The 25,927-nt window shown below is 37.0% G+C and overlaps 1 protein-coding gene across 6 annotated transcripts in view; it reads left to right on the plus strand.

Annotated features, from left to right (window-relative positions):
• The window catches only part of Dock4 (dedicator of cytokinesis 4), a 417,461-nt gene that overhangs the window by 348,309 nt on the left and 43,225 nt on the right, over positions 1-25,927 (plus strand). For all 6 annotated transcript variants that reach the window (XM_048339770.1, XM_048339775.1, XM_048339771.1 and 3 more), the window contains exons 28-35: positions 332-407; positions 2,180-2,280; positions 2,663-2,721; positions 10,478-10,626; positions 12,292-12,377; positions 17,429-17,524; positions 18,254-18,314; positions 23,637-23,730. In XM_048339770.1, the coding sequence (XP_048195727.1) occupies positions 332-407; positions 2,180-2,280; positions 2,663-2,721; positions 10,478-10,626; positions 12,292-12,377; positions 17,429-17,524; positions 18,254-18,314; positions 23,637-23,730 (722 nt within the window). The remainder of the gene's footprint in view (positions 1-331; positions 408-2,179; positions 2,281-2,662; positions 2,722-10,477; positions 10,627-12,291; positions 12,378-17,428; positions 17,525-18,253; positions 18,315-23,636; positions 23,731-25,927) is intronic.

Genomic DNA, 25,927 nt, shown 5'->3' on the forward strand with positions numbered 1-25,927 from the left:
CAATCATTTTGCTTGGCTCAGGAATTTATAAAAACATGGAGACATTGGGATACTAAGGTATTTCTGCCTGAATCATATAATTAAAGAGATATTCCTCTGTTTTATTTTACAAAGAAACTAACTTTCATAATAGATTTTTTTCCTTTTTGTTTTTGTTTTGTTTTTTGGTGGGTGGGTAGGGCAGGAACTGGCATCTTTCTTTTTAAAATTATCTAACATTGCTCCAGTACCTACTGAAGGAGGTTTTCTTTTCTTTTGGTGGTTTTTATTCTTATCTGCCAAATGGTTTTCGGTAATTTCAACACAAATGCTTTCTTTTTGTTTTTACTAGTGTTATTATTACAACTGTTCTGTACCTCTCGGATGCACTTCGTAAGAACTTCTTAAACGAAAACTTTGATTATAAGGTAAGTATATGTTGGATAACTGTCTGGCTTGTGCTGAGTCACATTACGTACAACAAAAAGAATCACAAATACAGGAAAAAACAATGAAATTTTAGATAGAAGTGGTAGCATACACTTATAACCCCCGAATTCTGGAGGCTGTGGGAGAAGGATCAAGAGTTCAAGACCAGCCTAGGTTATATAGCAAGTTCAGAGACAGCTTGAACTATACAGTAAGTGTGAGATACTATCTCAAAAAATGGAGGAATGGGCCGGGCACTCATGCCTGTAATCCTAGCTACTGAAGAGTCTGAGATCTCAGGCTCGCAGTTCAAAGCCAGCATAGGTAGGAAAGTCCATGAGACTCTTATCTCCAATTAACCACCAGAAAACTGGAAGTGCCTCTGTGGCTCAAGTCGCAGAGCTCTAACTTTGATCTGAAGTGCTCAAGGACAGTGCCCAGGCCCAGAGTTCAAGACATATAACTTACAAAAAAAAAAAAAAATACAAGGGCCAGGATGAGATAAAGCCCATTCATGGAGTGCTTGCCTAACATGCAGAAGGCCCTGAGTTCAAATCCCAGTACCACACACACACAAGATTCTATATGAACTCAAGCCCCCATAGTTGCTTTACAAGCACTCCAGCCCTTGAACCCATTCTAGTTTCATTGTTTTTCTAGGCAGGGACTCCCTTTTTTTACTCAGGTCAGCCTAGAGTGTAATCCTTCTATTTTATGCCTCCAGCATAGTTGGGATGACAGGTGTGTGTCATCACACTCAACTGTGGGTAGGTAGGGTCTCACAAACTTTGCCTGGATTGGCTTCGAACTGTGATCCTTTCATTCTCTGCCTCCAGAGTAGGTAGGTTACCAGATGTTAGCCACCACTTTCTACTCAATTCTACTATTTGATTTTTAAATTTTTTCACTATTCTTATAAATTACCCTTTTATGTACATTCCTACCAAATTAAATTTGTTATACACCCTCTAATTATTAATTTCAATAAATAATTTTGCTTGTGGTTTTGTCATATTCCTTTTGATTTATAAGAACTCTTTACATATTATGAATATTCTTGTCATATTTCTCATAGTTAGTTGTCTTAATTTTGCATGTTGTCAGTGAAGAGAGTTATCATTCATTATGTCCTATGCATCCTACTTCAGCTAAATTTATTTCAGGAAATGTTATTCTGATATCTTTCTGATTCTGTATTTGGTACAAGAAAACTTGGACTCAAAAGATTGGTTGGGTATACTCAGGAGACCAGAGCATGACAATGCACATACACACACTCAGAAAGATTTGACTAGAAAGATATTTTTTAATTCTGTCTAAATTTAAAGCAATTTAGCATATTCAAAGGAATATATACGTTTACAAAAAATCTACATTAGAAGGAACTCCAAAAAGCAAATTCAAACCAAAATAACCTATCTTATACCTTAGTTCCCCTGGAAACTCTCAGAGGTATTGCAAGAGAAACAAAATAGCTAGCAACTAGCATAAAGCAGAGAGCTCCTGGAACCTCAAATTCAGCTTTGAAGCAGTATCTAAATAGACAGTGTTAGTTTGCATGATTTCTTGGTTAGAGAACATTTCAAGCACATAGTATATAAATGTAGAAAAGTATTAACATCCCCTACATATTCATATCCAAATCTGACAGTTATCAAGTCATAGCCAATCTTATGTTAATGTTAGTCCCATCCACTTAGCACTTGTGAAATAAACTCAAGATTAAGGTTCACTTCACCTGTACATATTTAAATGTTCTGTTCTTTTTCAGATCTGGGATTCCTATTTTTACCTTGCAGTCATTTTTATAAACCAGTTGTGTCTGCAATTGGAGATGTTCACTCCTTCCAAAAAGAAAAAAGTGTTAGAAAAGTAAGTACTAAGGTATAGTCACGAGGGAAATGTCTTGAAGGTGTTTACAGCCAAGTGTTTATAAATCCAAATATCCAGAACTGGAAATCACGAATGGAGAAACAATAACCCAAAGAACAAGAGACAATTTACTACATAAAAATTTTTAAATTTCTCATACTTTTTTCTGCCCCAGGTCTTTCAGGATTCAAAGTTATTGTACAAGCCAAAAATGATGAGACAGATCTGTTTTACTAAAACATGTACGTGAAGATTTGATTTCCAAGCACCAAGAAATTAACATTAAACATCTTTAATTAAAAATGTACTGCCTTTGAGTTCAGAGTAATAAAGAATTGTTGCATGGGCTTTGTGTCATATTTGACTTTTTATTTTGTTTCAGGTATGGTGATATGCGAGTAACAATGGGTTGTGAAATTTTTAGCATGTGGCAAAACCTAGGTAAGTTACAGAAGATATCACCTGCACTTGTAAATATAAAAATGAAGAACAAATTGCCAGTGAAAGCTTTGAAATCAAATGTCTAAATCAGCAAAAATAATCTACAGAAATTAATTGACATATTGGCACTGGAATTCTTTACATTGGTTTCTATCTGAAAAATAACCAGTCTACTATTATATAATTCATTATGAATTAATAGTAAGTTTTATATATAGTATTACTCCAACATTATTTCTAGCAATAAAGTAACTTTTCAGAATTTTAGACTGTACAAAAAATTTACAAGTCTGAATTTAAGCTATGAGTCTTATAAATTTAGATTAAACTTCGTGAAACATTGACTTAAGCATTACTACTTGAAAAAAAACTTCAGACCATTGACCTATGTCATAAAGAGCCCAACCAAAGGATTTTAAAAGCGTATACAGTTGCTAAGAGACTGTTAGATCCAATTTTGTTAATCTACCACAGCACATAAAACATGTTTTTCCAGCAAATTGATGGCACAGTTCTAGTTACACAGAAGAGAATATTTGGAAAATAAATTGTTTTAAATTCCATTGTCATAGGATGTCTTTCTAGAGATTCATAACATTTAATTTGGTGTGTTAACTATGCAATTTTTAGGGTACATTAACTATTATTGCATTTTAGTTCCTCCTTGTGATTTGTTAAATTTTTTTTGACTTATTTAAATTGAATATGTAATGACATGAGAGTATCTTCTCTCTTGGGCTTATCCAAATACAACTTAGAGATGATAGGGTTTGTTTCCAATTATAGTTTTGTTTGAATTCTTGTTACAGAATGATTTTTTTAACAGAACACATATAATCCTTCAAATGTACATAGCAATTTGAAGAGGACTTGTTGTATGTAATTGAGCACAGTGGTCAATGGCGCTTGCTGGTGAGTGCAGGAAAACAAATGAGTTAGCATCTTAGAAATAACCTGTAATTATGAAAGTCCCGCCAAAAGAAACCATGATTTGTCTTTAGATTCAGTTCAGAAACAGCACTAAATGTTTGTCTTACTTGGAGAGTGATCCGCTTAGTCTCTAGGTTTTGATGATTCTTTGTGGCCTTGCTTTTTCAAAAGCAAATCAAGAACCCTGTATTATATTGCATTTGGCATTCATTTAGCAAGATATTTTTCAATGATCACTGCAATAAATGCTTTTTGAAGACAGTTATTGCTATTCAGGCTCTAATTAGGAGACCAGAATATTAGCAAATGTGGCAGGTTTTCTCTTTTCAGCATTGCTGTCTATGGCCATTTACACATAAATCTTTATCCAAGCCAGGATAACTGTACACTTATACTCATGTCGTTTTGTCTGCTAAATATAGCAGGCAGCAGGTATATTTCATATACTTTTCCTTTTTGTCTTTACTCTGAAACAAAAATATTTCTACCTTTCTGGATTTTATGGTAAATTACTTCTTTGTTCCCCTTGGATAGTTTCAGAAATCTCTGGAGCACTTATAATGCAGTGCTCTTTAGTACAGTGCTACACAAAATGGACCAGCACAGTCATCTGGGAGCTTCTAGAGAATGAAAATTCTCTAGCTGTAACCCACAACTACTGAAACAGAATCTCTGGGAGGTAGCCCAGCATTGGGAGTTTTAGCTGGTTTTCCAAGTGATTCTTAGGTACTTGGCTAAAGATTGTAAAGGACTGCTTCCAACCATACTATCCATTCTTTGTCGTTCCATCCCTAAAGACCAACTCTAGTGTAGTAAAGGATTTTTATTATGTTCAATGTACAAGTTCTCACCATGGCATAGTTCAAGCGTAGAGTGAGTATAATTTGCTTCATTCCTCGGTTACTGCATTATTTCCCAAGAGTTGTGTCTTGACTTTTCTGGGGCTTTCAAAGCATTAGGTGATTTTTAAAGGTTGTTGCTAGTGTACAACAGCTACAGTTGGAAAATATTCAGAAATATGAAAGCCTTTTTTAAAGCACACACTGATAAAACAAAATGAAGCATTCATTATATGGTTGTAACACCACTTATAGGCCTTAACTAAACTTGTTATGTAAAAGTATTAAAATATATCAGTTATGTTAGTTATCATATAAAATAAATTAGCTATAATATCAAAATATGTTAGTATCATTTTATATGTTCATAAATGTGTCCTGTTGAATATTTATATTTATAAATTTTCATATTTTAATGTCACAGGCTAATAAAGTTCATGAGATGCTGTTTCATGATTTCAAAATTTTTCACTGCTGTTGCAAATACCTAGAAGGAACAATGTAAAAAAGGAAAGCTTTATTGCTAGTTCATAGTATCAGAAGTTTCAGTCCAGAGTTAGCTGGCTTTATTTTTTTCTGGGCCTGTGGTAAGGCAGAGTACCATAGTGGAAGTATGTTGGAACAAAACTGCTCACCTCCTGGGGCCAGAACTCAGAAAGGAGAGCAGACCTGTGTCCATGGGCTTCCTTCTTCCCTTTTGTTTCCATCTAAGCTTGTAGCCTATTGGATTGTACTGCCCACAATCAGGGCGAGTCTACCTCCTCAGTTAATCATCTCTGAAAGCAGACCTTATCTAGAAATGTGCTTTACTAATCTCTCAGATGTCTCTTAATCCAATCAAGTTAACAAGAAGATTCGCTGTTACCTAGTATCGTTTTTTATTTTGGTGGTGGTCTTGTTTCTTTGGTATTGTTTTGTTAGACATAATCTTAATATCTCAGACTGGCTCCTGTGTCATCCTCCCAAGTGTTTACATCCGAGTTATGAACACATAGGCTTGCCAGTGTAATTTCTAGCCATAGTCATCAGACTGGTAGACATTCAAGTTGGTATGTTTAAAGCATTTAAAACTTACCCGTAATATCAAATATGAATTTCGAATGATTAGCTGTATACAGAAAATTTAAACATTTTTCTGAATAAGCAAGTATTTGGAGCTTTAGTGTCTGTGAAGCTGAGAACTGAGAGAAGTGAATTATCTGTTCTCTTCCTGTCTCTTCTCTGTCTTGGAGCTTCTTGGCAAGCAGAATCACCAGTGCACATTTTCACCTTCACAGGAACAAATCAGTCACTCTACTAGTTTGTGCTTCAGCCCAGGAACATTAGGCCTACTTGAGAACGTAGGAACTGAACCAAAAGGTTTCTGTCTACTAGCAACAAATGTAATGCACAGATAACCAAGCGGGTCTCTTCCTTTATAAGAAAGGAATGCTTCTTGAGGACAGAGGGGCTTGGCATTACTTATGGGAACTTTGAGTTAATGCTGCTTGTCCCCTAATGCTTGTAGACCACTGGACACAGCATTATCCCTATTTTATGGTTAGAACAATTTGTTTTGTTTTGTTTTGGTTGGTTGTGGGGCTTGAACTCAAGGTCTGGGCACTGTTCCTGGGCCTCCTAGCACTCTACCACAACAATTTGTTTTAAAATATAATTTTATTGTTATTATTAAGATGTTGAACAGAGGGGTTACCATTTCTTAAGTCTGGCAATGAGTACAGTTCTCTTTGGACAATGTCACGCCTTTGCTTTTTTCCAGTTTCCACCCCCATCACTGCCCACAAGCAATATAAGTCATTTAAAATTTTATTTATCAAATATTTTTAATTGTGGTTTTAAAAAACTTCTTAACCTTTTTACAATGTACAATTTGCTGGTACTAAGTACATTCACACTGTAATGCTATCCATCCAAGAACCCTTTTCATCTTGCACAACTGAAACTCTGTGCCCATCAAACAATACCCCCCCCGAAATTTCCTCTCTCCCCAACCCCTTGTACCACTATTCTACTTTCTGTCTCTATGAATACAAATAATATTTGTCTTTTTGTGATTGACCTATGCCTTTAGCAAAATGGCTTCAAGATCTATCTTCATTGTAATAGGTATCAGCATTTCCTGCCTTGAGTAATGTTTTGTTGTTATGGATATCCTACCTTTTCTTTGTCCATTCATCTATCCTTGGATTCTTGGGCAGGCTATTTCTACCTTTTGGCTATTGTGAATAATGCTGCTGTGTAATGGGTGGACATGCACATCTTTGAGACTCTAATTACAATTCTTTTTTTGGGGAATGCTTCCAGAAGTAGATTTGCTACATCATATCATAATTCGGTTTTTAGCGGGGCTGAGAATATGGCCTAGTGGTAGAGTGCTTGCCTCTTATACATGAAGCCCTGGATTCGATTCCTCAGCACCACATATAGAAAAAGCCAAAAGTGGCACTATGGTTCAAGTGGTAGAATGCTAGCCTTGAGTATAAAGAAGTGAGGGATAGTGCTCGGGGTCCAGAGTTCAAGCCCCAGGACTGGCCAAAAAAAAAAAATCAACATAATTCTATTTTTAGTTTTGGGGGGGGTTGTTGTTGTTGGGGGGGGGGGGGGTTATGGGGCTGGAACTCAGGACCTGCATGCTGTTCCTTAGCATTTTGCTCAAGGCTAGCACTCTACCACTTGAGCTACAGCATACTTCGATTTTCTGGGGGTTCATTGAAGATAAGAGTCTCATGGACTTTGTTGCCCGAGCTGGCTTTGAACCATGTTCCTCAGTTCTCAGCTTCCTGAGTAGCTAGAATTACAGGCATAAGCCACCAGTGCCCAGCTATTTTTAACTTCTTGAGAAACTCCTACTGTTGTCATTGCATAGCTGCTGTGCCCATTACATTCCCATCAGAACACAAGGTCTTGTTCCAGTTTCTCCACATACTTGCCAACACTTGTCTTTTTCTGGGGGCGGGTGTTGATAATCATTATCCTAGTGGATGTGAGGTGTTAGCACATTGTGGTTTTGATAGAATAACTTGATTTTGAAGAATAAATACCAATTAGTGATAAGTGAATATCTTTTCTTAAATACGTTATTGCTCAGTATTTCATTTTGTAAGTTGAAGAACTGAAAGTATTCCATAAAAGCAGGGGAAAGTTATACAGTGCTGTCCTTGGATTCTTGGGCAGGCTATTTCTACCTTTTGGCTATTGTGAATAATGCTGCTGTGTAATGGGTGGGCATACACATCTTTGAGACTCTATTTCATTTCTTTTGGGTATGCTTCCAGAAGTCGATTTGCTACATCGTATCATAATTCAGTTTTTAGCGGGGCTGAGAATATGGCCTAGTGGTAGAGTGCTTGCCTCTTATACTTGAAGTCCTGGGTTCAATTCCTTAGCACCACATACATAGAAAAAGCCAAAAGTGGCACTGTGGCTCACGTGGTAGAGTGCTAGCCTTGAGTATAAAGAAGCAAGGGACAGTGCTCAGGCCCTGAGTTCAAGCCTCAGGACTGGCCAAAAAAAAAAAATCAACATAATTCTATTTCTAGCTTTTTGGGGTTTTGTTTTTGTTGTTTGGGGGCGGGATTGGTTGTGGCACTTGAACTCAGGACCTTTTTTTTCCAATTTGTGACTATATATTTTTATGTATAGGCACATTTATATATCAGTTTGTGATATATACATATATATTTTACTACCATCTTTCTTTATCATCATCTTTTCTTTTTGTAAAGAGCAAATGTATTTATTACAGTTCTAGTGACTACAAAGTCAAAGGACTTGGCAAGAACCTTCTTGCTGTGCCATCTCAGGAAAGAGAGTAAGAAAACCCAGAGAGAAAGTAAGAGGGAGGGAGCTTTACTACCATCTTACATTTAGTTCTCATTTTGCTGGGAGGTAAAGGTTTTCCTTTCTATTTCTAGATGAGCTCCCATTCTTACTGAATATGAACTGGCCTCCTTGTTCCACATTTGCAAACACTGCATCTTATAACTGCTGTGGAGAAATCAATACTTCCCTAGCAGGATGTTCGGTGTGCATAAATATAAAACTTCAACAGCCCAAGTAGCAGGTGCCCTAAATACTTCAAAACAAGGCCATGTGGCTAACAATTAAACATGGGGAAGTACACCAAACCTGTGGTTTCAAAAGAAATCACTGAAATGAAGTTTAGTTTGCTGTTTCTATACATAGCTCAAAATTTGCTTTGCTGCCTCAATAGGAATTAAATTTTCAATACTTGGGAGCCTCTTCAGGTCTGCAGATTCTGTTTCCAAAGTGTGATTGTAATAAATAAAACTATTCTCATATATGTCCAAATGTCCATTTAAATATAGGTGTAGCTGATTTCTGACCTTATAGCCAGGAGAAAAATCAGATGACAAAATATTGTGTGTGGACCTTATTTGATCTGTGGTTGAAATAAAGCAATTATAAATGACATGTTTTTAAGACCATCAGAATTTTAATATTAACTAGGTTTCACATTAATTTAAGGAATTATTGTTTTATTTTGTTGATTGTGGCAAAGGCATTATGATTCTACATTCCTAAAATACCCAATGAAGATACTTACTGATGCATGTACAAGTAGAATATGCCTCTGACTTGCTTTAAAATAATCTAAGGAAAACAAACCTTGTAATATTAGAAGAAACAGAATTAACAAAATGGTTGAAGCAAGATGATAGATATATAAGGATTTGTTTTACTTATCTCTGTTATTTGGTGTACCTTTTTAAAAAATTAAGGGATGGGAATGTGGCTTAGAGTTGCAGTGGTTGGCTAGCATGCATGAAGCCCTGGGTTCCATTCCTCAGTACCACATACACAGAAAAAGCCACAAGGGGTGCTGTGGTTCAAGTGGTAGAGTGCCAGCCTTGAGCGAAAGAAGCTCAAGGTCAGTGCCCAGGCCCTGAGTTCAAGCCCCAGGACTGGCAGAGACAGAGAGCCTGAGTTTGAGCCACAGGACTGGCAGAGAGCGAGAGAGAAGAGAGAGAGAGAGAGAGAGAGAGAGAGAGAGAGAGAGAGAGAGAGAGAGAGAGAGAGAAGTTAAGAATATTGGATCACATTTATAAATAGACTCAAAAATCAAGAAAAAGTGATAACTAAAGTGATAATCTTCGTGAAAGAGATTAAAGGATGCCAAGCTCTGTTAAGATAAAAATTATAACACAGTGGGTCTAAATCTTACCCTTCTAGCACAAGTTTGCTAGAATGTTCTGAGCTAGCAAAAAAAATTTCAATTTATGCTGAAAGGGTATTTTTGGAAAGGGTAATGAAGCAGAGAGGAAAAGTTTGTGTGAAGATCTGGTGTCTTACTTCATATGATAGCATCAGAAAGTCCTGGGGTAACTAGTCAGATGGTAAGATGACCTTTGGCCCAGCATACTTGAGTCCCTCAGCTTGGTGGTTCTCAATGCCTTTGACTTGCAGCCTTCTCCTGGGCAGGATTATAGGACTAGTGGAAGACCTGCCATCTCAGGACTTGTCAGCTTCTGTCTCCTGATAAAAATATCCTTTGTTTAAATTAAAAAAAATTCTAGCAAATTTTTATCTTAGTTTAACAGGTTAGAATAAGTAGAAATGGAGAAAAAAGAAACAAGTATTTCCTATTCCCCGTACAGGAAATGGGGGTTCAATTTTTCTCCTTTTTCTTCTTATTTGCCAAGGCATCTTAAATAAACAGTTTAGGCTTTTACCAATGACAGTACAAGTCACTGAGTTTAGAGTTCTGCTTTTTTCTGCCCTGAAAAAAATAACAGGAAAGGCATTGTAAATGCTAGCTACCAGTTACCTGCTTGAAATGTATATAGGAAAGAGGAGTAAGGGGGATGGGAGAACAGGATGAACTGAAGTTTAGTGAGTATGCCAATCATAAATCATTTTTTGAGGAAAATATGCAACGCTAGACAATCGTTTTAAGCAGGTTTTATACTATTTTTGAAGGACTTCTGAAGAAATATTCTTAAATGCTAATATGTTATTCAATTTAGGAGAACACAAACTTCATTTCATCCCTGCCCTGATTGGCCCCTTCCTAGAAGTGACCCTGATACCCCAGCCAGATCTCCGGAATGTCATGATTCCTATTTTTCATGATATGATGGACTGGGAGCAGAGACGGAGTGGCAACTTTAAACAGGTAGGCAGAAGTTCACATCATCCTTGGAACAGGGGAAACAATTTGACTCCAAATTTCCAGACTTAACCTTGACTTGGGAATGCAAGCTGACATCTTCTCTCATGCCATGTGGCCTTGGACATTTTCTCTCTCGTCCTGTGTTCTTTGGAAGCTCCAGGAAAGCCCAGAGAAAAGGAACAAATAATTCCTTTCAGCTAAAAACTTCTTTTGATTTCCTGGATCTATTATTTAAGACTGTACAAGAGACTTACTCCCAGGTGGACACAGCACAGAGGTATCAGAGGGTTAATGATTCTTACAGTCATGGAGCTCTCTGTGGGTTTCACATTGTATTTGGTGAATGGCTTAGCTTGGAGCATTTCATTCACAGTATGTTTTATTGCTCTTAGCTGGAAACATTGAGAATTAATTTAAAGAACACAGTAGAAAATCTTGCAGAAGAAATTCCAAGGGGATAAACTGATCATTTTTCATTGACAACAGTTCTATTCTAATAGCATGGTTCCAGATTGGTGAAGACAGACATTCTTGTTCCAAAACTAGATCTGGGAAGGAATCAGATAACCTTTTGGCCATGCTAAGTCCCTTAGGTTGGAGGTAGATAGTCTACTGGCTGTTTACATGTTCACAGCACTCAAATGGTCTACCTAGAGGATATGACCCTACTTTATGCTTCTCCAAATGAAGTCTTACTCAAATCTCACAAAAATGGTTATCAGCTCTACGAGCAAACTGACTGCATACATAGAACATACTTCAAAATGCCTGTGTAGGCATTTCAGTCTTCTTGATATACAGAATTTTTGTAGGAAAGCTAATAGATAAACAAAAGTCTACTCAAAATTTTTGCTAGGTTGGAGAGGAACCCACTTTCTTTTCCCCTTCTTTATCTTTTAATGGAAAGTTGGTTTGAAGGAATAATTAGGCTCAGTGCTTGGACAGAGTCAAATTATCTCTTCTACGCCCTAATTGCTTTAACTCCCTCTAGCCAGGGTTTTTTTGTTTCTGTCTTTTCTCCTGTCTCAGATAGATGAAGGGATATTTTTCCTTTATTCAAGTTCTAACAAATTTACATCGCTGAAAATATAAATGTTTTGACTGCAGTTTTCAGGAAATATGTCCTTTCTCCTGCTGCTTATTGCTGACTTAGAATATTTCTGTGGGTCTGCCATCTGTACGTGGCTAGAACAAGTTCTCAACTTCAGCAAAAATTTAGTGCAGCCTTGAACTGTTTTAGAAAAGAAAATAGATATAATACACATTAAAGATTTAAATTAATGTATGTGGGCATATTCTCCTGCTGATGTTTTTATATCAAGTGATGCAAGGGAAAAAAAAGAAATAGGACTTGCCAGTTTTTAGAAGTCCCTAAAAAAGAATTTAGACATTTAAATTGGGCTTCAGGCATTTGTGTTTGAATCACAAATAGATAGATGTCTTTGGCAGCAAGAAAAGCTATCCAGCCGGGATTTGAAGACACTTTAACACTGTCCAAATTAGCCCCCTAGAAATCCAAAGAGATGTCTGCTATTAACCATAGCTGAGAAAGCCACTTTCACAAAGTATATAGCTTTCTCCTAGACAGAAAGAAACTTGTTTTAACTTGTCTAGAAACCCTACTTGTGAAGATAAGGAAAAAGAGAGTAATATTTGGTTATGTTTCAGGTGGAAGCCAAGCTAATTGACAAACTGGACAGTCTGATGTCAGAAGGCAAAGGTGATGAGACCTATCGTGAGCTCTTCAACAGTATGTGAGTACTGTATTCTCTCAAGTTCATTTTGTTCAGGGGACTTGTTGTCAGTACTGACTTGCCCATCACTGATGTAGCTTCCAACTGCAAAGACAGCTTAGGTCTCAGAGGAATGCTTTGTCTTTGTGAAGTGTGAAATAAAGGATAATTGCCTAACAGATCTTATTATGTTGATGATTAGATGTGTCTCTTTATTTTAATCTCTGATCAGGACAGGTCACTTGTGTTACATAATGAATTTCATTCTTTTCATGCCTAGTAAGTTTAAGACAAAGCTCATTGCTGCAAGATGATGATTCCAAGTAGTGTTATGAGTAGGATATAACTTGTACTTTGCAAAATGAGATCTCCTTGCCTGATTTTCTGTTGGAAAAAAATTATCCTAGTTTTTAATCTGCTCTTTGATACTTGGCTTAATACATAGATATAGATCTCCTGTGGTCAGCATTATTAATTGCTTCCTAAATGCTTCTTATTAGAATATCACAGAAGCAAATGATTTTTTTTAGGAACATTCTGTGTTTGGGATTTGTGTGGAAGGTAGAGAAATAACAAAGTTTTGTAAAAAGACTTTTTATGCTCTTTTTGATTTATTTGGGTTTCTTTCTTTTTTGCAATTCACTTTTTTGAAGGTAATTTTATTGTCAAGGTGATATACAGAAGGGTCACAGTTACATATGTAAGATAGTACCTTTCTTATCAAACTCGTTACCTCCTCCCTCATTTTTCTCCCATCTTCCCTCCTCCCCAAAGTCCCCCCCACATTGTAAAGTTAATTTCTTACATATTTTTTGTAAATATCACTGTTGCATTGCCTTTTATCCTTTGTCTGTAAAAAGACTTTGAGATTGTTCATGCTAGGACAATCTGACCACAGTCTCAGGATGAATTGCTTGACCTAAGTATTCATTCGCTGCTTTCAAATGGCCAGAGGACCCACATAAAATGCTTTAGTGCTGTGGGATTTCTCTTCTGGCCCTGGCTTTCTTTATAGTTTTCTGTTGGTCTAAGTCGTTTTAAAATCTAGTATACTAAAAAAGTGTTTCTTTTTGAAAAATGAATTCGCTTATTGAGCTTAGAAAATGTTTACAATTCTTTCAGAAGTGGAAAAATAATTCAGCAACACATTTTTCAACTATGAAATACAATTTAGTTTGTATTCATGCTCTCAAGTATCACCGAAAGCTAAATATCAATTTGTTAGTATTGGTGCCCAATGGAAGATTCTGTCATTTTAGGATCATTAATTTGCAACCATGCAGATATCAATAGATAGACTTGAATATTATTATTAATGACTGGTAAGTTGGATTGACTTCAACTTGCCTAATTCAAAATTGTTCTTGAAGCTTTCAGGAAAATTATATTGAAAGGGAAAGCCAGGAAGGGGCATGGAGATTTCATGTGGTGGTGGTGGGTGATAAAAAATGTTCTTTGTGCTAAACCATGAGCAACACCATTTTCTTCTGATATGTAATTAAGCCAGAACTCTTAATAATTATTCACAAGGATCTTGTTCATTCTTGTGTATAAAGCATCTGTCTTTCATGACAGCTAGAGTTTACCACGAATTCTGATTAAAACCTTATCCAATGTAATAAATTGCTTTTGAAATATGCTTTCATTTCAGTTACTAGTCCTTGGTTTGAACAAAGAACTAAAATGAGAAAGCACTCAGTGAAATGAACCTCTTGAGATTTGTGATTAATTATTTATAGTAAATTCACAAGATTAATAAATACATGCATAGTTCTAAGAGTGCCTCTTATCTACTTTAATAAAAGCCTGATAGCATGCAATTTGGATTGCTTGTGTATAAATAAGACTTTGAAAGAGAAGATGCACCTTGACACTAAAATCAAGCTAATAATTAAGATATTAAGCCTCTGTAATTAGGACTATTTTAAGGGTCTTGATTCATTCAACAAAGATTTTTATTCTTTTGTTGATTTTTAGCATATTACAGAATTGCTACTATGGATATTTTCCTTCCTGCTTTTGTATTCCGAATATTAGGAATAAGTTGAATTTAAAGTGATAATTAAATACCATTTGTACTTGGGCTCACTAAAGAAAGTAAAAATCTAAGTATAAGAAAAAGAAAATACTTTTTTGTCAATAGAAATCACAATGAATTAGTGTAACCACAATGAATAACTACACACGTTATAAATTAGGAATACTTGGCATTATGGTACAGATTGTCATTTGTTCTCAGTAATTCATGTCTCAAATTTCTGAAGGATTGCTCAGTAGCTGAAAGTAATTTGCTGCTCCTACAATATAGTACTTGCAACATAGCCCCCTTCAAGTTGAAGTTTGTATAGTACCTTCCTTCCTAACTCCTAACATTATCTTCATTTATTTATATTACCTTCTTTTGAAGTTAGCGGGCTTTATTGGGGTTTTGTTGTTGTTTATTTTCTTTTCACTGGTCTTGGGGCTTTCACTCAGGGCTAGGGTGGTGTCCCTGAGCTGCTTTTGCTCAAAGCTAATGCTCTACCAATTGACCCACAGCACCACCACTTCTGGCTTTTTTGGTAGTTTATTGGATATAAAAATATCATGAATATTCCTACCCATCTCAGCCTCCTGAATAGTTATGATTACAAGTATAAGCCACCAGTACCTGGCTGGATTTGTTGTTTTCAATAAATGGTGGATCATAGACCACAAGGAGAAATATCCAAAATAGATCAGCAGAATAAAATTCTGGTTTACTTGGCTCCCAGTTCCCTCATTTGCCTTTACTTGCTGAGCTCCCCCTGTGCTAGGCATTTATATGGACTGGAGTGCAGTACATGGTAAGGCTACATATAGTCTTGAAGGGCCTAAAAAGGCTCCCCAGAAGCAACAGCTATCTCAGTTCTTTCCTTTGCTTTATCTAATTCAGTAAGATTTCAAATTATTTGGGAATTCTTACTTCATAGTCACATTTATTTTCTGCTCAATGACAGAGGATTTGCTTTATATAAACATCATACATGGTCTCAGCCCAATCCTGTTAGGATACAGGGAAAGTCAAACAGAAGAATCAGGCCTCACCCACTGTTCACTTCCATTTCCTTTGTGGAAAGGAAAAAAGCCTGATGTGTGGCATAATCCCATAGCCTCATAGTTTATTCTCCCCAGTGTGATGGAGTCCCTTTGCATTTGTCAGAGAAGCCTGATCAGTCGGCAAGAACAAATCACTTCTTCTCCCAGATGAGGCCCCATGGGCCATGATTATAGACCAAATGAAAATACCCAATTTCACCAGTGCTATCTAAAACCATTCTTCTAGGATTGCTGGTAGTCTCTTCTTCTCAGTTTGCATCAGATGAACTAGGAAGTAGCACAAGTCCCAGAGAAAGGAACAAGCCTGGCCAACAATGTGTATGAACTAGTTTCTAGACTGGGCCTTAACATTTGGTCTCCATTGCAGTCAGGGATAGAAGCTTTGCAGAGCTTTGCATCTTATAAGAGGATGATATAACTTTGAGTTCTGACTACATTGGGAGCCTGTGCAAATTATTGAAACTCACAAAGGAAGTCTCCATGTATTTTTAGAATTATTACTTAACCTGAGTTTTTTTGCTGGTTTTTTTTTTTCTTTTAGTCTCTAAGTGAAAGAGGTGTGGGCTGTCACTTGGAGAAGTTCCTACATCACTCTGCATTGCTTTGCCAGGCAAATTTTCACTTGAGAACTTGGTTCTCAATACCAATTTGCCACTTACGTTTGAAACTGGTGCTGTTCTGAAGGTTGAGGGTTTTTTTGTTTGGGGGGATTTTTTTTATGTCAAAAGAAAACACCTTTAAACAAACTAAGGGGGATTTTACTGGAGAATTAGTCAGGGTGAATGCAGTCCTTTCTGTATGTACCCCACCCACTACCCTAAATCTAGTAAACAGTTTCAAATTCATCAGAAAAAGAATTGGCTGGAGATGCAGAGGCAACAGATAGGAGGAGTCTAGAGAGAAGACTGAGGACTGGAGGGACAATAGCAAGAAAAGGGGGGAGATGATGTGGAGAAAAAAGTTGGGAAAGAATATAGCCACAGTCTAAAGACGGCTTTTACAAAATTGCTTTTTTTTCCCCAAGTGCATGTAAGATATGCTGAAATCGTGCTTATAAGATGTGTTTTCTATCTGTCTTATTTCTGAAACCAAGATGAGAGGGAAACAAGATTTTAGACAGGAATGATGATCATTAAATTCAGAGGGATAGGAAAGTATCCTGATTTGCCATGTTTACATTCTTTTATCTTCAGTCCTGACGCCCTTGCCAAGTACAGTGTTAATTTGCTGAGAAGGGGGAGGTGAAAGTCAAACATATCCTCCATTCTTATGATTGTTATTATTGTGTTTACATAGTGCTTCTGCTCCAAGGTGTTTAGGATTAGGGGAAATGTAGGAGGAGATCTGTGGCTCCGTGCTTGTCTTCAGTGTGCTGCAACAGCAGCTTAGAAAATCCTCAGTGATTAATGACAAAATGAATGAAATCATTGAGCGCATAGATAGTACAATATGTATTGAGTGGGCAAATGTTAAGTGAAAGGGAAAAACGCAAAACGTCATACCGTCTGTGCATGGATTTTCCTGTAGCAGTTGCATTGCAGTAAAATTGCTTGGATGAAGATGAATTCCACTGAGAGGTAGGAGACTTTTTATGGGAATAAAGCAAGATTCTTAACACTTGGAGGTACTCTTGTTTTCGGTTTTTGCAGTGTTGTTTGAAGTGGTAGCGCTCAGGTCTCTTCATCCTAAGAGAGATGCTAGGAAAAATGTCTTAGCTGTAAGGTGTTTGTATAGTCTGCAAATGTGATTGCATGTGTGTATTCCCGTTTTATGACTTGGATAATCTGATCATCAATTTGCTTTGTCAATGCTTCCTGGATTAGAATTCCACTGTTTGGTCCCTATCCTAGGTAAGACATTGTTTGCAAATTGTGCTACTTGTGAGATGTTTGTGTGGTTGCTAAGGCATTTAAGGTACTGATGAAAGTAAAATGGTTGTCATGGTGACTGATAAAAATAAATTTTGAAAATGCCCTGGGTTCTTTCTTTTTCAGTCTGCTAAAGAAAATTGAGCGGGAAACATGGAGGGAAAGTGGTGTTTCATTAATTGCCACTGTAACTCGACTAATGGAGAGGTTGTTAGATTACAGGTAAGACAAATCCCACATTTTCCTGATCTGCTGCACTTCAGTTACAAATACAATATATAGTCAACATTCCATTTGAGTTAGTCCATGAACTGTTTGTCAGACTCAGGACTTCTAATTAACTAGTTGAGTTTTTACTTGGAGCTTTATTTTTGTTTTGTTCTGTTTCATTCTGTCTTTTCAGGTTTTTTAAAAATAGACCCTTCTAATTCAAAGTCTTGCTGTATTGAGACTCCTGACAGTTCTCAAAAATAAAAATAATTTTGTTGTTAAACTCACCCACAAGAAAATCTGTGGATGATGCACTTTAGATTGAAAATAATAGTCTTGATCCATTTTGGAATGAGGGCAATGTAGTAGAGAATTATTATCACCTTGCTGTTCTTGGTTTTAGAAGGGGAGTGGAAAAATAGGCCAGCATAAGGGTGATTCTCCTCATACCCCATCACCCGGTTAGGAGGTGAATGATATGCATTCACTCCCCTTTCCTCCAGAGCCCCTGTCCATTGAGAGGAAACACATTGTCGATATATGTGCCAGTGAAAGTCTCAGCAGAAAGTGCTGCTCAGGAGCTTCTGACTCCCCAGCCTTTTCAAGCTAACACTTACAAATTGCTTCTTGTCTCAACACATTCCCCCATCCCTGTAATGAACAAACTGTTTTTCTCCCCTGGGAAGGAAATTCTGCGTTCTGACTATGGCTTTTTGTTTGTTTGTTTCCTTTTGTTTTTAGGGACTGCATGAAAATGGGAGAGGTAGATGGCAAAAAGATTGGCTGCACAGTTAGCCTTCTGGTTAGTACCTATTCCACTCGTCCTCTGTTGAACCTCACCTTTGTTTTTCAAAGAATTATGATTGGTTGGTTGGTTGGTTGTTGTTTTTTTTTTCTTTAATCTGTGACATGCTTTTACTTTTTCCTGGGTATTTCTTAGAAGAGTTTAGAAATGTTTTTCAAAGAAACACAGTGAGCTTCAGGTTGAATGAGAGCCCAGAAAATCCTCAGCCCTGAACATTGCAGAATGTACTGTCACATTCAGGCAGCTGTAACCCAGAGCTTCCATGGGAACTGGAGTCCCACCGAGCTTCTCCTGTCACCCTGCCTTCCCCACTTCAGAGTTCTGTGGCTCTCCCAGGAACAAACGCAGTATCTGCAGACAGAAGTCCTTTGGCCTTACTGACAACTTCTCTGTCTGTCCCCTTTTCCTTCTACACAGGACTATAATCATACTACATTTTATTAAATATTAATGGTATCTTCTTTTGTGAACAAATGACATTTTTCTGTTTAAACTCTAATTTTCACTCTCTAGCCTCTTTGCAAATCAAATTCATAATAGCACTATTGTCAGACTTACATTATAACCAGGATGACCACATAATTTATCACCAGGACATTTTTTGAGAATAAAATTAAATATCGTGTAAGGAGACTGTCTAAACCAGAATTATCCAAAATTTGTATAAAGTGTCATCTACCTAATTTTTCAGATACAATGGCATTCTTACCACAGAACACAGTAACAACAACAAAAATCATACATGTAGACATTTGTATTCTATGCTTTAATGTAGGGTAAATCAATGGATTTGATCATTTCTTTAAATCAGATTTGAAATACATAAACAGTGACTGTTTCAGTTCTGACTTTGTGACCATCCTGGCTTCTTTTTCGTACATCTGTCGTCTGTCAGGATAGATGAATCCTCGCCATCCATTCTAAGCACTTGCCCTTGTTCTCATTCTTAGTCTGGTCATGTGAATCCTTCACATGCTGCCTTGTCCTCTTTGCCCCACACTTTAATTCAGTCTTGTCATTGCTCATTGATTTCAGGCTTTCTGTTTTGCTTGTTGGTTCTTCTTTCAATCCTTCTTCAAAGCCTACTGTCTCTTTTTGTTTTGTCTTGTTTTGTTTTGTTTTTGGTGTGTGTGTGTGTGAGTGTGAGTGTGTGTGTGTGTAACACTGCTGAGATTAAATCCAGGCCTTGCACACAGTAAGCAAGTACTTTACCACTTGAACTGTTCCCCTAAACCTTGCATTTTTATTTTGATGGATTGCTTTTGTGCCAGTGCTGAGGCTTAAACTCAAAGTCTCACACATAGCTTTTTTTTTTTTTTTTTTTTTTTTTTTGCTCACATCTGGTACTCTACCATTTGAGTCATGCTTCTAGTCCTAGATACTATTCTTTTCTACAGTACTGAAGTTCAAACTCAAGGCCTGTGCTTGCTAGGTAGGCACTCTGCCACTTGAGCTACTTTTCCAGCTTCTTATTTTTAAATTGAATCTCACTGCTGCCTTTGGCCAGGCTAGTCTCAAGCTCTCTCCATCCTCTTGCCTCTCCAGGTATCTGGTATTATAGGACTGCAGCACTACACCTGACTCAAAACTTTCACTTTCCCATAACTGTCATTTTTTTATTTCCCTAGGTTTTTTGCTGTACTGTTTTGCATCTCTGAGTGCATAACTCTGTACTTCTTCACCACACCCACATCTTCCTTCTCATTTTGGTTTAATTGTTCTACCTCCAATATCAATCCTTAAAAATAGAGCTGAGCATCTTCAATCAGGCTGCATCTTGTTCCTATTTTATGTATTTTCTTGTATAGTTTTCATCATGAGACCCAACAGTGACCTCTTCAGGCTGTCAGCCTAAACTCACTGCCTTTTTCTCCCCTAGCCATATCTGAAACCTGAACATAATCCCTCTGTGCCATCTCCCGTCATGCTCCAGTCTCCCTTTATGCTCCCCCTACTTCTGCTTTCTAAGCCTTTCATCACAATCAAGAACCATATCCTGAATTGTTGTTGTTGTTTTTTCCCCATGTCCTAGCTTTCATCACAGTGTTTGGGAAGGACATTTCTGTCAGCTTTAGTTTGCATCCTTAACCCTGGCCATGCCCCAACTCCAGGCAGAAAGTCTCAGAAACAACCTCAAAGCAAAGCCTTTATCTTTTCCCAAAGAGATCTTCTTCCATTGTTCTCATTTTAGTTCCCAGCTACTTTCCATTTGGAGATAAACAGTTCTTAAGGCACTTGCTAGGTTCATCTCCTCTACTGGCACAAGAGAAGAGACCATTTCCTTGGGTGAAAGACCTTACACACAGTGCCCCAAATGTGTTTTCTTTCTAATAGGAATAAGCCAAAAATTCGATAAAATCAGTGATTCCCATCCCTAATCACTTGAGACAAGAATAAATACTGATAACCATGCAATGCCCAAGAATAGTCCTTGTAGAAATGTTAACATTTCGAAAGCTACTCTAATTTCAAGCCAGCACAAGAATACTTATTAAGGGTCCAGATACATCACTTAGAAGCTAATCTTCTTAGCTCCTGCTCCATATGGAAAGTACTTAATGTTTTCTAGCAGCAATATGGTTCTCTTCAGCTATTCACTTCCTCTGAGATCAGTTCCAGATTCTCTTCAAGAGACCTCTGACTTTCCTTCTAAGATCATAGCTAAACGCTAGCGTTAAATTGGTAAGAATGCATAATATTTGACCTGACTAATACTAAGAAATGTAATTATTATTTTGTTCTTTGTGTCACAAGTTTTGCCTGACATATGTGAAAGATTTTTATCTGCTGACTGGGGAGAAATTTTTTTTTTTTTTAGGGAGAGCTATTCATTTATAAAATAATTGGTTATTTTTGTTCTCTTACCAGTAAACTATTAGAGCAAATCATCTTTTAATAATGTAAAAACCTGCTGTGGGGTTGTTAGACTATGTTTATGGTACAACAATTCTTGCTAATTAAAATGATTTTGGCTATAATGAGAGAGATTTGAGTAGCATTATTTACTTAGCTTTTTAAAGAGTGCCAAAATGTACAAGATACAAAAGAAAAGGAGAAGAACAGTGATATGAATTGGGAAAAATACTTTCTTATTTTACTTTATTATCTTTAAATAATTTCACAAAGGGGTTACCATACAGCATGTCAGGTTATGAGTACAGTCCATATTAACCAATATCAAACCTTTCATCATTCTCCCTCACCCCTCCCATCCCCACCTATCCCCTCGACTAGGGAAAAATACTTTTATACTGTTTTCAAATTAATGTGAGCATCTCTGAATTAGAATAGTCCTTAGGCTGAAGAATGGACACCAGTTAAACAATAGGAAGATATATCATCAATGGTCATCAAGTTTCAAGTCCAAGTCCAATTTAAGCAGTCACATTGGCTAGTTTGGGTCCATTTTTAAGACCTTGTATAATCAACTTTAGAAACATAGAATTCGTGAATTTTTCCCCACCTTAAAAATCTACCAGTTCTCCAAATCAACAAGTTTATTCTCCCCTCTAGTCATTACTCATTTTCCTTCATGTACATATGAAGTAGCCTCTTCAAAACAACAGTGATATAAATCGCAGTTGAAGTGTAGTAAGCAGAGTCCTCACTATGCATGTGATCTGCTCATTGAAAAAAGCCTATTTGGAAACCTGTAGTACCAAACTTTTGCTGGAATCTTGCTCCTTTTACCTTTATTTATTCCAGTGTTTGCTAAATTCAGTGAGGACTAATGTAATTCATAGTGTAAGTGAAGGAATAGATGTGGGTGTTTGTAAGTGGGACTTTAAAATGTCAATGTTGATAAACATGTAAGGAAAAGTTGAGTTTTTTCCAACAATTGTTACAATGACTTAGCAAAGTTTAGTAAGACCTAGGCCCCTGGACCTTTTTCTTTTTTTATTTTAGCTTTCTCTTTCTCCTTACCTACCTCCCTCCCTTCCTCCCTCCCTCCCTCCCTCCCTCCCTCCCTCCCTCCCTCCCTCCCTCCCTCCCTCCCTCCTCCCTTCCTCCCTTTCCTTTCCTTTTTGTGCAGGTCCTGGGGCTTGAACTCGGGGCCTACCTTCTTTTGCTCAAGGCTAGCACTCCACCACTTGACCCATAGCACTAGTTCTGGCTTTTTTTGAGTAGTTTATTGAAAATAAGAGTCTCACACAGACTTTCCTGCCTGAGCTGTTTTCAAACCGTGATCCTCAGACCTCATCTTTCTGATTAGCTCAGATTATAGGCATGAACTACCAGTGCCTGAAAAACATAGATTTAAAAAAAATAAATAAATATTATATGTATATATTGGATATATACTGGAAATATTTAAATATTAATCCAAGTAAGAAATGCATAATTACATATTAATTATAAAAATAATTTTCATTTACTTTACATAAGTGAAGACTGATTTTCATTTATTTTACATAATGTAAAGGGGAGGCCTTTACATTATCTTACACATTCTAAGAGACTGTGTATGCCTGTATGTGCTGACAATCACACACACACACACACACACACACACACACACACAAGTACATCTGAGTGCTTAAAATTAAGACCTCTCTCTTTCTCGCAGCTTACTTTCTCACATCTGGCACTCTACTACTTGAACCACACCTCCATTCCACCATTTTGCTGGTCATTGGAGATAGAGATATTTAGACTTTTCTATATGAACAAAAAACATAAAATTGTGATACTTCAGGTCTCAGCCTCCCAAGTACCTAGCATAACAGGCATTGGCTATTAAGAATCAACCAAGACTTTTTTTATAAGTGTAAAATATATTTGAAATGTAAACCAAAAGAAACTATTCCTTGAAATTCAATCAGCATATTGAATGAACAGTTAATCTGTTACATATTTTTAACTGAATAGGTTATGCCATTGACTGTGAAGTTCAGAAAAATTACTCAAAGTAACACACATGCATAGCCCAGCATCTAGGTGCATGCTTGTGGTACCAGCACTCAGAAGTTAGGGTCAGGAAACGCATGAGTTTCAGAAAGCCAAGTACTCAGAATGACCCCACCAAAAAAAAAAGGGGGGGGGGAGAGGAAAAAAGAAAGGAAAAAAAGAATCAGCATCAGTACTTATAACCCAAAGTGCCAACTTATCCAGCAATTGCTGAAGAAATATTAACAGTCTGTATTAACAGCCTGTATTCAATGGAAAATATACCTGAACCTCCTTTTCCTAGTTATAAAAAGATATTCATGCAGAACAATGCTTTATGTCTCCTGCTCAACAAAGTAAAAGGAAAATATGTATAGACCCAACTATTTTTTAATTTACTATCTATTTATTTTTGCTTTTTTTTTTTTACAGAATTTCTATAAAACTGAACTGAACAAGGAAGAAATGTATATACGCTACATCCACAAACTCTATGATTTGCATCTCAAGGCACAGAACTTTACAGGTAATTCTGTCTTCAGCTGAGACTAGGGGATGTGGGCTACATATGGGTGTTATTAAACATGATGTCTCCTCTGTTTTATGTAATTAGCGCTGAGATTGAAGTATCTCTGTTTTTTTAAAACTGAAATCTATTTTTCTTTGTACCTTACTAAGTACCTTAATTTTTTACTTTACCACTTTACATAATTTTTTTGAGGATACCTTTGGGATTACAAAAATTCACACCTAACTTTTTATAGTCTTAGCTAGTGATTTACTTCAAGTTCAATATGGGAATTTTACAACCATGAAAATTCCAATATCCTCCCTACTTTGTGTTTCCCTTGCTACCTGTATCCCATATTGCCACATCTACCCATATTGAAAATTACTAAACAATGCCATAATTTTTTCTGTCTTCATTCATGCTGATCTTAGCTTTATTTTTTTCTTTTTTTAAACTAAGTTTTCTCTGGTTGGCTTGGCTTTTTTTTTTCTTTTTTTAAACTAAGTTTTCTCTGGTCCATGCTGATCTTAAAGAATTTAAAAATGCTTTTTTTATGTTCACTCAGATATTGAGCACTTGGGTTAATCATTCTCCATTTCTTTCTGCCTGAAGACCATGATTTAGTAATTCTCTTAGAGCAAACCCAGTGGTAAAGAATACTCCTACTTTTCCTTTGTCTCAGAATGTCTTTTTTGCACCTTTGTAATAGTTAGCTTTCTGTTACTATAAGACCATGGCTGTTATAATCAATTTGTAAAGAAAGAATGACTTATTTTGGCCCATAATTTTAGAGTTTACAGTCCCTGATTGTTTCATCAATCAGGGAGTTTAGGTAGCATATGATGGCAGAGAGCTCATGGTAAAGCAAAACCATTCATGCCATGGTCAGGACACATGAGAAAGGAAAAGGAAAGGTTCCCACAATTTCCTTTCAGCAGCCTCAAGTGGCCTGAAACTTTCCGCCAGCCCTGTCTCTTAAAGTTCCTACCACTTCCCAATCCTACCAGAGTGGGGACTGAGACTTTATTTAACACATCAGATTTAGGGAGCTATTCCAGATTTAAATATGGCAGACTATCATCCCTAAAAGGTACTTGCCAAATGCAAGATTCTAGGTTATCAATTCTTCTGTTTTGATACTTTAAAATTTTTGTTCCACTGTCTTCTGTACTCCATAGTTGTTTTTTTTTATGAGAAATGTGTAATCATATGCATTAATCTATGGTAGAGTGTGCCTGTTTTCTGCTTGCCTTCAAGAATGTATCTTTGATGGGGCTGGGGATATGGCCTAGTGGCAAGAGTGCTTGCCTCATATACATGAGGCCCTGGGTTCGATTCCCCAGCACCACATATACAGAAAATGGCCAGAAGTGGCGCTGTGGCTCAAGTGACAGAGTGCTAGCCTTGAGCAAAAGGAAGCCAGGGACAGTGCTCAGGCCCTGAGTCCAAGGCCCAGGACTGGCCAAAAAAAAAAAAAAAGAATTTATCTTTGGGGCCAGGCACCAGTGGCTCACGCCTATAATCTTTGTTACTCAGAGGGCTAAGATCTGAGAATCATGGTTTGAAGCCAACCTTGGCAGGAAAAGTCTGTGAGAGTTTTAATATCCAAATACCTACTTTAAAAATAAATAAATAAAAGCTGGAAGTAGATCTGTTGTAGCTCAAAAAACAAATCACCAGGGACAATGCCCAGGCCTTGTATTCAAGCCCCAGAACCAATAAAATTCATTGGTTTGATTATTATATGTACTGGCATTGTTTCTTTCCTTCAAGTTTAACCTGTTCAGGTTTGCAAACCCTGTTTGGGTTTTTCAATATGATTTTCACCCCAGTCCCTCTCTTTTGGGACTACAATGGCCTGTATAGTCTTTTAAAAATTTTTAATATTAGCTGATATTTTTAATATTTTTGTTATGTTTAATAAGTACAGGGGCTGGGGATATAGCCTAGTGGCAAGAGTGCCTGCCTCGGATACACGAGGCCCTAGGTTCGATTCCCCAGCACCACATATACAGAAAACGGCCAGAAGCGGCGCTGTGGCTCAAGTGGCAGAGTGCTAGCCTTGAGCGGGAAGAAGCCAGGGACAGTGCTCAGGCCCTGAGTCCAAGGCCCAGGACTGGCCAAAAAATAAAAAATAAAAAATAAAAAAGAATAAGTATAATATTTGTCTCATAGGTTCCAGGGGTTCTGTTCATTTTCTCTCCAGCTTTTT

This window comes from Perognathus longimembris, chromosome 2 (genome assembly GCF_023159225.1).
Source record: "Perognathus longimembris pacificus isolate PPM17 chromosome 2, ASM2315922v1, whole genome shotgun sequence".
Lineage (NCBI taxonomy): Eukaryota > Metazoa > Chordata > Mammalia > Rodentia > Heteromyidae > Perognathus > Perognathus longimembris.